The sequence below is a fragment of the Eretmochelys imbricata genome, chromosome 2, assembly GCF_965152235.1.
Source record: "Eretmochelys imbricata isolate rEreImb1 chromosome 2, rEreImb1.hap1, whole genome shotgun sequence".
NCBI classification, from domain to species: domain Eukaryota; kingdom Metazoa; phylum Chordata; order Testudines; family Cheloniidae; genus Eretmochelys; species Eretmochelys imbricata.
In genome coordinates, this window is record NC_135573.1 from 222455102 (window position 1) to 222469795 (window position 14694).

A 14694-nucleotide genomic window follows, 5' to 3' on the forward strand; every position below is an offset into this window, starting at 1 on the left:
ATGGGCCTAAGTCCTGATCACTAGGAAATGCTACTCTACCAACCAACCCCTGAGTGAGGACTGTCGCAGAAGGGAAATTGTCTTCCCTCCCTCCTAACTTTCACCTTTTCTTACCATCACTTGCTGTGTCTTCTCTTCAGAGCCTACACTCTCTTGGGCATAAACTGTCTCAATGTGTTTGTTTAGTGTCCAACACAATGGATCCTAGATCCTGATAGGGACCTCTGGCTACTACTGTAATATATTAATAATTAATACACTCAGACAGCCATGTCTCATTCCACTGAATAAGGCTGCATTACTGTATCCTTAGGATTACACATCTGACCATATAAGTGACCACATGGAACAAGGAGAGCTCAGTACTGAGATGTCATGTTTGTTTCCTTTCACCTTCTCTCCACCCATACCAGCTATGCAACTCCCTTCAGCTTTTATAAAAAAAATCCCCAAGACCCACCTTTTCCTCTTGAGTCCTGCTGCTGAAATGTTTTTTCAAGGCTTCAGTCTTCTCCTGCTTCAACCACTGCAACTTTGCCCTCTCTGGCCTACTGATTTTTACCTTGCCCACCATCAGTCTCCCCAGAATGTAGCTGCTAAAATACATTCCCTTTCTCACTGTTCATTCCCTTATTTTCATCACCTACCTGTTGCTTTTGGAATCAAATTCAAGCTCCTGGTTTTCACTACTCGGCACTGTCTAGCACCACTGCTGCTGCCTGTATCTCAGTGCTTCTGTTTCCTTGTATCAGCACAGCCACACTTTGCACCTTGCAAAGTTTCTGCTTACTTACCCTAGTAGCTACCGTTTAGAGTCACAGGTAAAAAACAAGTGTGCATTAGGGTAAAGTTGGTAGAGGACTTAGTGAACAATTTTGTAGCATCTTCTCTTTATGGGTATGTCAAATGTGACTCCTATTCAGGAAAGCTATGGTTCTTGCCACTCTATCTCCAAAAATGACTCCAATAATGGAGGCAAATCTTACTCACTTTATGCACATGACTAGTTCTATTGACGTCATAAGAACGGCCATACTGGGTCAGACCAAAGGTCCATCTAGCCCAGTATCCTGTCTTTTGACAGTGGCCAATGCCAGGTGCCCCAGATGGAACCAAAAGAATAGGTACTCATCAAGTGCTCCATTCCCAGCTTCTGGCAAACATCACTGTCCATCCTGGCTAATAGCCATTGATGGACCTATCCTCCATGGATTTACCTAGTTCTTTTTGAACCCTCTTATAATCTTGGCCTTCACAACATCATCTGGCAAAGAGTTCCACAGGCTGACTGTGTGAAGAAATACTTCCTTTTGTTTGTTTTAAACCTGCTGCCTATTAATTTCATTTGGTGACCCCGAGTTCTTGTGTTATGAGGAGTAAATAACACTTCCTAATACTCAGTGGAATAATATAAAAAAGCAAGATTTCAGTGTCCACAACTGTGCATGTTATCACATAACACCCTAAAGCAAAGACCCATTTGTATGGTCATTTTATTAGTCTCTTCTTTCTTACAAAGAACAGCTCTACATCTTAAATCTCTTGTCTTGTTGAACTGAAAGCACAGTTGACTAAATATTGCACTGCACTGTAAAAATGATAGACAGGTTTAAATTAAACAATGGTTTATGTGTGTGTGTGATGGTGGAAGTGAGTGCATTAATTCTGCTGTTTGTTTAAAATATTCAGTTTTTTTCAATTCTAACCAAATATGATGCATTCTAAAGAACATCAGTCTAGTCACATTTAAGTCAGTTGAGAATTTGTTAATATTAGAAAAATGACATTTTGACTTTGCAAGAAATGGAAAAGGTATGTTTGCACTTCAGGGAACCAAGTTTCATTACATCTGATGCTACTAATAACCCTAACTAAAACCCAGGACATCTGTTATTAACTGTCGCAATAACAGGATTACTAAACATGACAGCTGTGTCCTTGTGGTAACAGCTCAGGTTGTATTAAGGTAGTTTGGTCTGTGTTACTAAACCATCCATTTATCCCTTATCAATCTGATTATAAATATGTGTGTGTGCATAGATAGATATAAAAGCTAAAGGATATATTTTAAAGAGAGAATACAGATGAATGATAGAAATACAGGAATGAAGTATACGGAGAAAGAGAGCTCTAGAAACTGGGTGCTTTGTGGGTCAATATGAACAACACTCGGTGAGTATTTTTTTCTTCTTTGCTTTTTCCCCTTTCTGGAAAATTTCCTGTATTAGCTTTAGTTTGCATATCCTCCACTGCAGAAAAGTTGGTTATTAGAATACATCAAAGGTACCTCTTTTTAATTATTTGTATATTTTTATTTATACATACTGTAGGTGTACATGACATTTTGCAAATAAATAAAAATGGCAAGTCCTTGTTGCTCCAGGGATCTAGACATCTAAGGGAGACACAGCATAGTCAGGATGACAATAAAAGGGAGGGAGGACATCAGAGTAAGATATGGGGATAGAGTTATTTTTATCTAACATCTTATTCTTCTTCTCTCAACTAATGTATTCAATCTGGAGAAAATGTTAGTTAATGAAAGGTCTATATGTAATGGTATACTTTAAAGATAAAAAAGCTCTGCTAGACAATTGAGCTAATCCTCTGCCAGGACAGGATGGACACCCTTGGTGTACATTTCTATATGTTAGAGAACATACTTTGATTCAAAGCTGTAACTGGGTATATGTGCAAGTGGTTAAAAGTTCTCGGCTGCTTCCTTTTTAAATTAAAAATTATTCACCAAATACAACTCCAATGGGTTACCTTTTTTTTCTTGCAAAGTCCATTGAAATGTTGCAGTGAAATACAGAGGCAACAGCCCCATAATATTAGACAGTTTCCCTAAATAGTCAACTTCATTGTAATTTGCATAGATTATTATAAAGCCAGAAGGGACCATTGTGCTTATCAAATTTGACCTTTGCACAAGGACTTCCCTAAATTGATTCCTGTTTGAACAAAAGCATGACTTTTAGAAAAATGTTCATTCTTAATTTTAAAAATTGCAGTGATGGAGAATTCACGGCAACCCTTAAATTGTTCCAAGGGTTAATTGCCCTCCCTGGTTTTTTGTTTGTTTTTTTTTAAAGCACCTTATTTCTAGTCTTAATTTGTCAAGCTTCAATTTCTAGCCATTGGATCCTAAATCTTTGTCTGCTAGATTGAAGAGTCTTCTATTATCAAAGTTCTGTTCCCTGTTTATAGTCTGTGTTCAAGTCTCGTCCCCCCTCCCCCCAACGTTTTTTTTTTTTTGTATAAACTGCAGTCCCTTGCATGCACTGGCCTAAGGGTCACCATGCATCAGCTTTTCCAGCAGCCACTAATTTCCCTATTTCTAAACCTTTATTCAACTTTTCCTTTCGTAAAAAATGGAGCTGCCACAAACTCTTACGTTTGAGCAAAAGTAAACTGGTATTGCTAACACTAAGTACAGTCACCACAAATAGCACTTTAATGGGATATGTCGCTTTAGCATCATCAAACGGAACGATGACTTGAAGATGTACCCAGTAGCCGAAAAGGCAGGGTAAGAAAGGAGGGGTCAGTTATCCTTTGATAGGACCGTGATCAGCACGACAGGACAAATCGGAAACTTGCCTTCTCCCCAGCAGGGGGTTTGACAGGCAGCTTATTGCGTAGCCTGATGTATGATTGATCCGCACAGGTGACCGGGGGGCAATCTTGTCTGCCATCATCGCGGAGGAAGTGGAAAGCATTCCTCACGCTCAGGACTCCCTGATGTGCCACTCTTGGCTCCTGGAGCGGAGCTGACGGTTGCTCTATTGCACCCTCCCCGCCCGCTCTTTCCCTCCCCGGGGGGAGCAAAGGGCCTTCCCCGGAGTTACTCGCCTGGGAACTGCCCAGGACCCAGCGGAACCTGGCCGCGGAGCCGGCCTGACGCGCTCCCAAGCGGTGGGAAGGGGCTCTTGGAATCGCCGCCCTGCCCCATAGGCGTGACTCGGCCTGCGCGCCACACCCGCGCTCTGCGGCCGCGGGGGAGGTGAGCTCGGCGGATATAAGGGACGGAGAGATGGGGCAGGGGGGCACAAGCGCCGGCTCGCTCTCCAGATCGGTTGCCCTGCAGCAGCGCGCCTCGGCCTTGGTCCCGCGTCTCCATCCCTGCAGGCAATGAGCTCGCCCGCCAGCCTCCGGAGCTGCTTAGCTCTGGGCTCGCTGCTGCTTCTGCTGGGACAGGTTCCGGGCGCTCCCCAGGCGCCAGCAGGTAACAGCCGAGCTCCCGGCCGGCGAGCTGCGGGAGGGGGTTCGGCTCAGCGCGGCTTTCCTGGGTGCGTTTAGTCCTTGTGCAAACGACGGTGGCTCTCGCCGTCCCGGTTTTGTCCGGTGACGCTCCTAGCGCTGGCTCCAAGCTCTGTCTCTCCAGTGGGCTGGCTCCCGCCGCAAAGCCCCCGAGAGTTTGATATCCAGCATGCTGGGGGCTAAGATCACCCTCCGCTTCCTCCTGCCTTGTAAACTTCTCCCAGCGTCTCGCTCACCTCCCCGCTCCTCGCGCTGCTGCGGCTCAAAGCCGGCCACGTGGAAACTGCCCTGGCCCGTCGCCCCTCTCCCCGGTGACTCACCCCGAAAGCTCTTGTCTCTCTTTACAGCCCCAAATCAAGAGGTCTGCCTGCTGCCCCCGAAGGAAGGCCCCTGCCGGGCTCTCATCCCGAGATGGTACTACGACAGGTACACCCAGACATGCCAGGAGTTCACTTATGGGGGCTGCCAGGGCAATGCCAACAACTTCAGAAGCTTGGAAAGCTGTGAGAAAAGCTGCTGGATGATCCGGAGTAAGTCCTCTCTCGCTCTCCCTTTATTTAGACACAGGGGTCCTCACCCCAGCATTGGGCATCCTGGGACATCTCGATTATCCTGCGCTGTTGGTTAATAGTTCGCTGCTCAGGTTTGCATGAAGCGAGACAGACTACTGATCGCTTCCGTTATGCCCCAGCACATCAGCAGAGCTACTTAGTCCTTCTGGTGTGCATGCTTTCTCTAAAAATAGACCTAGGAGCCTATTCGCTCAGAAAGCTCCAGCTTGTTGTTTTTCACTAATATGTCTATGGCTCTTTTGCAGGGTTGCCCTACTAAAACTTTTACTATGCCCTGCAGCCGTGCCTGGTGTGCGTACTCATTATCCAGTCTGAAAGCATCCTTGAACTTCTAGGGAAGGTTGCATTCTCTCAACATTTGCTGCTTCATCAATTGAAGGCATAGACCCCAAATTCTATTTTTAAAAAAGCATTTCCTTCCAGCTACATAACTTAATAAAAGTTGTAGCTTGCATACGTATGTTTGTCACTTGAGCCAAAATGATACGTTAGCTTGTAGCTCTCAGGTGTGAAGCCTTCACAAATCTCCACACCAAGAAGCTTCTGGGAGCAGGTGAAGGTTTCTTTACTCAGTGGATTTTGCCAACCGTTTTTTTCTCTCTCCTGGATTTATCATTTTGCCAGTGACAGCTGTAACAGTAACAGCACTGGTAATACTAGGGTTGATCCTGAAACCCTAGCTAGGATAAAATTCCCACTAAATCGAGGCTTCTTAGGGCTTTGTTGGCTAAACCAATAAAATCACTGAGGAAAGGCCTAAGATGGAAGGATGTATATGCCTGGCTTCTTTTTGGAGCTCATCATAGTCTATCCCTAATGTTTTTAAGAAATCCATTATGTATGAAAACTCCATCTAACTCACTAGATACTCAGTCTAGTGCTGTATTTTAACAATCAATTATCATATATCTCTTAAGCATATCGGCAGAAGTTAAATAAGTTCAGAAGTATCTTTGCATGTGGAAAGCATGTCAGACAAGATGTAATAAAGTTTAGCCTAACTGTGCATTGATATTTAAATGCTCTTTATTATAGAAGTGCCCAAAATATGCAGGCTGGAGGCTGCTCCAGGACCATGTAGAGGTTACCTAAGAAGATATTTCTTCAACCTGAGTTCAATGAAGTGTGAGAAATTTATCTATGGTGGATGCTATGGAAATGATAACAACTTCAGAGATGAAGATTCTTGTGTGGACTACTGTTTGCCTGAGAAAAGTAATGATTACTCCAACGTTCTACTAAAATAACTTCTTTATAAATGTGCTCTCAATAAAAAAGATGGTGTTTATCAATACAAATGTTATTTTTCTTTTTACCTATGAAGACACTTAAAGTAAGCTTTGCCTCTACTGTTTCAAGTCTGATATTTGCTCATTGCTATAAAGTGTTTTTGAGCATGTCATGTGCATGTCAATTTGATTACACACTTTCAGGGATCGTCAACCTCCACTGCCTGTTAAGTAAAGGACAAAACCACCCATCTAAAAATATTATATTACAACCTGAATCCTGCCCAACAATTACACCCACACAACCCTTTGACTTCTGAGGGATTGTAGAGGTGTAATTGAGGGCAAAATTTGGTTGTGTGTGCCCATGTTGCTGCAGTTTAGTATAACGCAGTGGTTGCTGGGCTTTAGGTGGATGATGCCTGAAGCTTAGGGACAGAGTGCCTTCTTAAAATTAAAGACCTGAGAGAGACTGCCAGGTTATTTGCTTTCGGCACTCATTTGATCTCAGAAGGCAAAGAACTTTTATATGGAGTTGTGACTCTTCGGTTGCCTCATTTTCAAAGAGAAAGATAGTTACTGTCAGCAGATAACCATATCTAAGCTTTGTAGTAGAACCCCAAATGTATACCAGATGCATACGACTATCATGAGATGAATAAGCAGCCATCACAACATGCATCATGACATCTTCATTAGTTTTGGCTCATGGCAGAATTGGCAACATTTTCATGGGTGAAAAGTAACTAGTTTAGTTTCTCTTGCACATTTAAAGAATGGGCAAATATCAACAGTAAGAAAGACAATTCTGATAAGAAAAAAATTAACCCGATTCTTTTAAATACAATGGTTTTTTTTTTTAATACAAGCTATTTAGTTAGTTGTACTTATCAAATCATTGAATAGATTAAGGGCAAAGCTAGGCCTTCCTTACTCACAGAAGAAGTAAGAAAGCAGCATGTGGCTCCAAATTATTCATATTTATTAGCTACATAGCACTGTCTACAATGAACTGCTGAATCTCACATGCAGTGTGATTGTGTGAGGGCTCTTTATATGGTATCTGAGATGTATATATGGTTTACTCATGGGGATATAAGGAGCCTGTCCTCCTGAATCAATGGTAATCACAATCATTTCAATTGGTGCAGGATTGCCCCAAATTTTGTTGGACCTACAAGTCAGAGCTACTGAATATTACAGTAATTTCTCTCTCTCTCTCTTTTTTTTTTTAAGCTGGCCCCTTATTATGCTATAGCCCAAAAGATGAAGGATTGTGTTCATCTTCTGTGACCCGCTATTACTACAACTCAAAAAGTCAATCATGTGAAGAGTTCAGTTATACAGGTTGTGGTGGAAATGCCAATAACTTTGTTAGCAAAAAAGATTGTTATAGTATCTGCAAGAAAGGTAAGATTTTTATTTTTACTATTTAAAATGTACACATTAATTAGCATTTGTACAAAGCTTCTTCATCCTCAGTGCACTTTACAAACATTTCATCCCCAATCGTTTGGGGTCAGTATTATCACCAGCATGTAGCTGGTAAAACTGACGCAGGAGGCCATATCCTGCTTTCCTTAGAAGAATAGTCCCCTAGAAGTCAATGAGACTAATAACTTGAGTAACGTAAATAGGAGATGAACCCTAAATGGTTAAATATGAATATAATATAAGAGCGACCACACTGGGTCAGACCAAAGGTCCATCTAGCCCAGTATCCTGTCTTCTGACTGTGGCCACTGCAAGGTGCCCCAGAGGGAATGAACAGAACAGGTAATCATCAAGTGATCCCTGTCGCCCATTCCCAGTTTCTGGCATAGGTCACAAAAGGACTCAATATTCACCCCGACTGAAACTTGTAAGAACACTAACTGACCTCTCTCTCTCTCATGGACATCTTAACTAGAAAATTGTGTTTATACATGTTATCCCTGGTTTTAATACTTCCCATTTTGCTTCATTAATTTTATATGTAAATCTTTCAGAGATGAAAATAGAAAAGCACCATACTAAAGTAGCATTATATTATATGCTGACCCTAAAGTGTTCACCAACTGGAACTTCTTTCAACAGTCAGTTCAGATATTGACACGCTATATTCTACCATTGATATCAATGGGAAGGTCTAAAGATGGATCTAGGCTTTACATGGGTCATTATTTGTTTGTTGAAAACAAAGGTAAACTGAGGTGACTTTTTTAACTGTTTAGAACACTTAATACCAATAGGACTGTTTATGCAACATGTAGCTTGTGCCGTCAAGGACTCAATATTAGGAAATGTGGGAGGTAATGATCTGATCTTATAAGCATCATGGAGTGAAATTCAGGCCTCATTCAAATCAATGGTAGTTTTGCCATTGATTGCAATGGGGCTAGGATTTCACCCCAAGAACAGTGAAGGAAAGATGAAGTCAGTAGGACTACTTTTTGTGGTAAACATTTTTCACTGTAGTATGTGCAGGATTGGACCCCAAGGCTGACAATGCAACATGATATGGTCTTTAATCATACTATATGGTTATCTGATACAAGTGTTTATCTAAACTGTATTTTATTATTATGCAAAATAGCTGACCACAAGGTAGGACAAGCATCACGATGCAGATGTACAAAAAGACAGGGATAAGGTTGAACATTCAGCTTTAACTTTTACACTTTGAGAGCTCATTGGCACCTGCCATGTTGCATTAATTATAAAGGTTTCTTTTTAAAAAGAGTGTGTGTGCAGAGGAAAGGAATAAAGAAATATCATGAGTTCTGTAACACACTGGCACTAGTTGGCAAAGCCCAAGAGAAGCAAACCAGCCTCTTCAGCAAACTGTACTTTAAGACTAAGTAGACACTGGCCAGCTGAAGGGGATTGAGGTCAGTTTGTACTCCAGTGCATGTGTGCATTTCCATATCTTTGTAGTGTACAGACTGGGAGAGTGCTATTATGGGCAACTTTTAGGCAGCTTAAGCACATTCTTCTCCCCCAGGCAACTCTTCCGCCACGTTGTTGTTGTGTCAAAAGTTGTGGGGACCGTTTTTTTTCCTTTGAATAAATATATATTTGCTCTTCAAACTGATCAACGACCTTAGGGCACTTAAGCAGTGTAAAGAAAAAGCATCTAATTAATTTCAACAATAACCCCCCCACTAACAACTGAGGATTTGGGAGGGACGCAAAGGAGCTGAGGACTGGCCTTTGGGCATATGGATGCAAATTAAAACGAAGCACTAGGCAAAGTCTCTCGATCACTTTTGAAAAGTGCACATTTCTCAAGCCCTGCTCACATATGCACTGAAAAGGCATGATCCAAAGCCCACTGAAGTCAATGGAAAAAACCCTAATGGGATTTGGGTCTGGCCTTTATTGTGCTCTGAATTAACAAAAATAACATGGCTGTACACAGTCAGTATGCAGTTTTCAAATGCTTTGAACTTTATATGAAATCAAAACCATTTTTTTTAACTTGGCAAAAGCAGCAGTTAACTTTTAAACTTTGGCTCTGTTTGCTTGAGTGCTGTTCAAAGAAATGTGGTTCGAAAAAAATATTGCAGTGGGGTAAATGTATCTTTTTTTTTCTGCTATAACTTAAAAATGGCTGGAGAGATTTTGTTAGTTTTTTCCATACTGATTCTTAAGAACAGTCAAGGAAATTTTCCGCCTCAAAGGTGAATGTTTAGGAAAGGTTAGAACGTGCGTAAACAGGGAGATATAAAGGAAAATGGTCTGCAACCTCAGTTACAGCTGTTGCGAAGCCATCAGTATGAGTGTTCTAACGAACAGGATGGAAGAAACAAGTGAGGAATGACGACACTCTGTCAGCCTAGTTTCCCTAACTCCACTTCTTTCATTTTCTTAGCAGGGAGTAAGAAACCAAATATCAAGAAGTCAAGAAATAAACTTCCCGAGACTACGAGAAAACTAGAGAAAAAATCTAATCAGCCTAACCTAATGTTTTAAATCTGAAGAGCCCATCAATGGCAAATGCACGACTTTGACTTAGAGAGCCTCCTACAATATACTTTTACTTTGTGTGTGTGTGTGTGTGTGTACAATTTTATTCCTCAGACTAGTTCTGTCTGAGAACTACTCTCTTTGAACAGTTTTTTTACATTAGAAGCAGCTATTATTTGTAATGTGAATTGACTTGTTTGGTTCTCTGCAACACTATTTTTCCTTAAAAACCCAAATATTTGAATGTCCATGTTTTTCCTGAGAAATAGTGCTACTGTTTTTGGGAAATGATTTAACTGTCACAACCCTGTGAAGCTTGAAGTACCCTTCTTCTGTTTGTTTAACTAAGGTGTACACCAAGCTAGAGCCCTGCCCTTAATTTGTTTGGCATTGTTTGTTTACTAAACTGAACATCAGCAGAGCCTTCCAAGACTGTATACAAATATCTATAATACTTCTCTTGCACATCCTTTTGTCATTATCATTGTCAGTCTATCCCTTAAAGGGAGCTATGTTTAAGTAGAAGAATCAGAATAGTGGTAATTATATTAATGTGGCAAAGGAGATTAGAGCCTGGTTCAGTTTAAAAAAAAAATCCAACTTCCGTGAAAGGAAGCCTTGATTTTTTTCAAGTCTTTCCTAGCTTTGGTAATATGCAAAATAATATAAGCTCAAACCTGGGTCATCCTGCAAAAGGAAATTGGGCCTGGGGTCTCTTGGACAACTTCTTGTTCTAACAGAAGGCAATTAATAAGCTACATAAGTATTTGAAATGAAGATGTAGTCGCTGCATTCCACCTCCCACCCCAATAGCTGGTATGGCTGCGAAACTCAGGGTCAGATCCTGAACTGGAATATTTCCGTTGACTTCAATGGAGCTAAACCGGTTTACTCCAGATAATGATCTGGTCCTTCGTATTGACAAGGGAGGCTGTTGAGCATTGAAAAATGGGAGCTTCAGTAACATCTCCCGTTGTCCCTGTTTTGGGTCACTTTTGTAATACTCGTGTTAGTGTGCTGACAGACATGCTATTACGCAGTCTTTTGTGTATTGTTTGTTTTTACAAGATCCATGTAGGAATTATGGGGTTTTTTTCAGTTATAATTGATTCGTATTGGAAATCCATTATTAATAAAATTTTTTTTAAAAAAAATAGAAAGCTTAATGCTATTAAGTATCCCTATATAAATCTATAAGTGTGTGTAAATACATGTGTGTAGCCAAACTAAATGAGTCAAACATGACTCTTGGGTTTAATCTGTTAAATCATCTATTTTTATTGAGATTTCTATGTGAACAAGGCCTGCAGATTACATCGGTCATTCATTCCCTATAGTATATCTCAGCTGGCCATAAGAGGTTGCTTTGAAATGGTGGTTGGATAAGTTCAATATCTGTTTGGTATTTGGTAGGTCTCTTGTCTGATGTTGCCCTACATGTGGATCTTTTCAGAAAACAACCTGCTTGGGCATAGCCAATGATGTCTCTGTTTAGAATCTGGATGCTGAAAAAGCAGCAGGATAGTTCCAATCCTCTGTGGCACTTATCCTGGCAACACTCTAAATACATATTTTGTAGTCTTCATGCTCCCATATAAATATCACTTCTGCTCTGGGTATTTTTGACCCTGACTGAGTTAAAATGCATAACAGGTCTTCTAAAGTAAGAATAGGAACACTGCAGATTTCAAACAAGTGAGCTTTTTTTCTAAAGTCATGATTTCAAAGTTTAAATAAACACAATGCACCTGAATCTCTGTCTCTCTGGGGATTAAGCCCCTGAGTCCCTGGTTCTTGACACAAAACATATTTCATTTGTCACTCTATCTGTGCTGAACATGATTTTCTTTAATACTGAACCTCAGATAACTATTTGCTCACTTTCTAATGCATGGGCAAAGCTCTGTTTTTTACTAAACTTCTGTCTGATTAAATCAACTTTTCAGACACAATTATGGACCAGTTTGGCTGCCACTCAAGTCAGTGGGAATTTTGCTTTAGCTCCCAAAGGGTCCTGCTTACAAAGCTCCTGATAGATTGAGCTATCCAGCCCCACCAATTGAATGGGCTGCACTTCTTTTTCCAGAAAGAGGCACAAGGAAAGTTGTGTGAGCAAGTAGGTGAGTCTCTGGCTGGCTCTTACTATCGTCCATGCCTACGTGCTTGCCTCCCAAGCCTTGCCTCCGTCTGTTCCTGCTTTCCTGCTTCGCTCCAGGTCCCTGCTCCTATATCCTGCTTCTGATTCTGTCTCTAGATCTAGCCCTTGGCTTGACTCCTACCTCTGGCTCTGCATCTGATTCTAACCATTACGTCTGACTGCTCACGCCCTGGTCCATACACCTTCTCTGTGCCATTCTTATCTTCTATGTCTTTATCAGTTCTCCTATTCCTTGTCTCCTTTGTAAACTAAACAATCCTATCTTTTAAATCTCACCTCATGAGGTAGTTTTTATGGGCCACTAACAATCTTGGTTGGCCATTGCTGTACTCTTTTCATTTCTGTGATTTCATTGATATAGGGTGACTAGAACTGAAAACAATATTCCAGGTGAGGCAGTACCATTAATTTATATAATGTCATAAGGATATTAATGTTTTCTGTGATGATTTATTTCCTCTAACTTTTTGTTTGCTGTTTTTGGCCACTGCTGCACATCGCTTATCATGGCCCCTAACTCTTTGCTCTGAATTGTGAAGTTAATTTAGACCCCATTCATGTCAATTAGTTGTTCAAACTATTAATTCCAATGCGCATTACCTTGTATTTGTCAATAATTAATTTCATTTGTCATTGTGATGTCCATTTGCCTAGTTTTCCTAGGCTCCTCTCGAACTCCTCCCAGTCTTCAGTAGTCTTGAGTAACCTACATAATTCTGTGTTGTCTGCAGATTTTGGTGCCCCCTTTTCCAGATCATTAATGAAACAATACTGGTCCTAGAACTGATCCCTGGATTGTCCACAGTTAACCTGTTGTGATGTTGAAAATTCGCCATTTATTTCTGCACTATGGCCATATTGGGGATGAAGCCTGATTTTAGTGATTGGTGGCCAGCAACAGGTGTCGGTAAGACAGAGAAGGAAAGCAGTGATTTAAGCAGTGGAGCTTGCCTTCTTTTCAAACATAGCTACGCTTCTCTGATGCAAACTGCTGCTTTCCAGGCTGACAATAGGAGCTTTCACGAGTATAGCTACCATAACTGCTGGCCACAAGTTGTTGATATCAGCTAATCTCTAGTACAGGGGTTCTCAACCTTTTCCTTTCAAGGCCCCCTGACATGATATAAAAACTCCACGGCCCACCTGTGCCATAACAACTGGTTTTCTGCATATAAAAGCCAGGCCCAGCATTAGGGGGTAGCAAGCATGGCCCCATGCCACAGGGGGCACCACAAAGCTAAGTTGCTCAGGCTTCGGCTTCAGCCATACATGAGACAAAGTGCATACATCTTCTTTAGAAACAGACTCAGTCTTGCACTGATTTTGCAAGCAAAGCTTCCATTTATTTCATTTTGATTTTAATGGCAATTTCACCTGAGTAAGGAGCACAAGATGAAGTCCTAAATTAGTGGTTTTCCCAGAATTAAATGGAGTATGTGTGAAATCCTTTCTACTGATTTCAGTTGGACTATGGTCATTTACACCAACTGAGGATCTTAGCATTTTACATGCAGATTACAGAGCAATAATTTGTTAGACATGAGGAACCAAATATTCTGCTGGTGCAAATGAGTGAAACATCATGGCATCAATGGAGCTGTGCTTATTTACACTTGTAGAGCATTTGGCCCCAAAGTATGAAGCCTGGTGCAGTGCTGGTGTCATGTATGTGTTATAGATATTTTTGGTCCCTAAATTCTTATATTGAACTGAATTCAACTTTCAGTTATGAAAGTCTGGAGTAACTCCATTGTGGAGCTGTCAGTGGAGTTGTTATGGATTTACATTAGCGTAGCTGAAAGCAAAATTTGGCCCATTATCTTTCCAGAAAACTTTATTATACATAAATATATCACAGAAATATCTTAATATATGCTGGAATGAGTCTTTATTTTTCAGTGTATAGTCGGGTCTTGTAAAGTAATGCTATTAATGCCCTGGTTCTCATGGGTGACTTTAATCTTCCTGATATCTGCTGGGAGAGCAATACAGCGACAATCCAGGAAGTTTTTGGAAAGCGTAGGGGACAATTTCCTGGTGCAAGTGCTAGACGAGCCAACTGGGGGGAGCTTTTCTTGACCTGCTGCTCACAAACAGGGAAGAATTAGTGGGGGAAGCAAAAGTGGACGGGAATCTGGGAGGCAGTGACCATGAGTTGGTTGAGTTCAGGATCCTGACACAGGGAAGAAAGGTAAGCAGCAGGATACGGACCCTGGACTTCAGGAAAGCAGACTTCAACTCCCTCAGGCAACGGATGGGTAGGATCCCCTGGGGGACTAACATGCAGGGGAAAGGAGTCCAGGAGAGCTGGCTGTATTTCAAGGAATCCCTGTTGAGGTTACAGGGACAAACCATCCCGATGAGTCGAAAGAATAGTAAATATGGCAGGCGACCAGCTTGGCTTAACGGTGAAATCCTAGCGGATCTTAAACATAAAAAAGAAGCTCACAAGAAGTGGAAGGTTGGACATATGACCAGGGAAGAGTATAAAAATATTGCTCGGGCATGTAGGGATGAAATCAGG

At 41.3% G+C, this 14694-nt stretch overlaps 1 protein-coding gene across 1 annotated transcript; it reads left to right on the forward strand.

Annotated features, from left to right (window-relative positions):
* Positions 1 to 4134: 4134 nt before the first annotated feature.
* Positions 4135 to 10018, forward strand: LOC144260696 (tissue factor pathway inhibitor 2-like). Its single transcript, XM_077809403.1, has 5 exons — positions 4135 to 4228; positions 4611 to 4793; positions 5871 to 6050; positions 7301 to 7474; positions 9918 to 10018. Exons 1-5 carry the CDS (start codon positions 4135 to 4137, stop codon positions 10016 to 10018), a joined length of 732 nt encoding a protein of 243 aa, XP_077665529.1.
* Positions 10019 to 14694: the final 4676 nt, after the last annotated feature.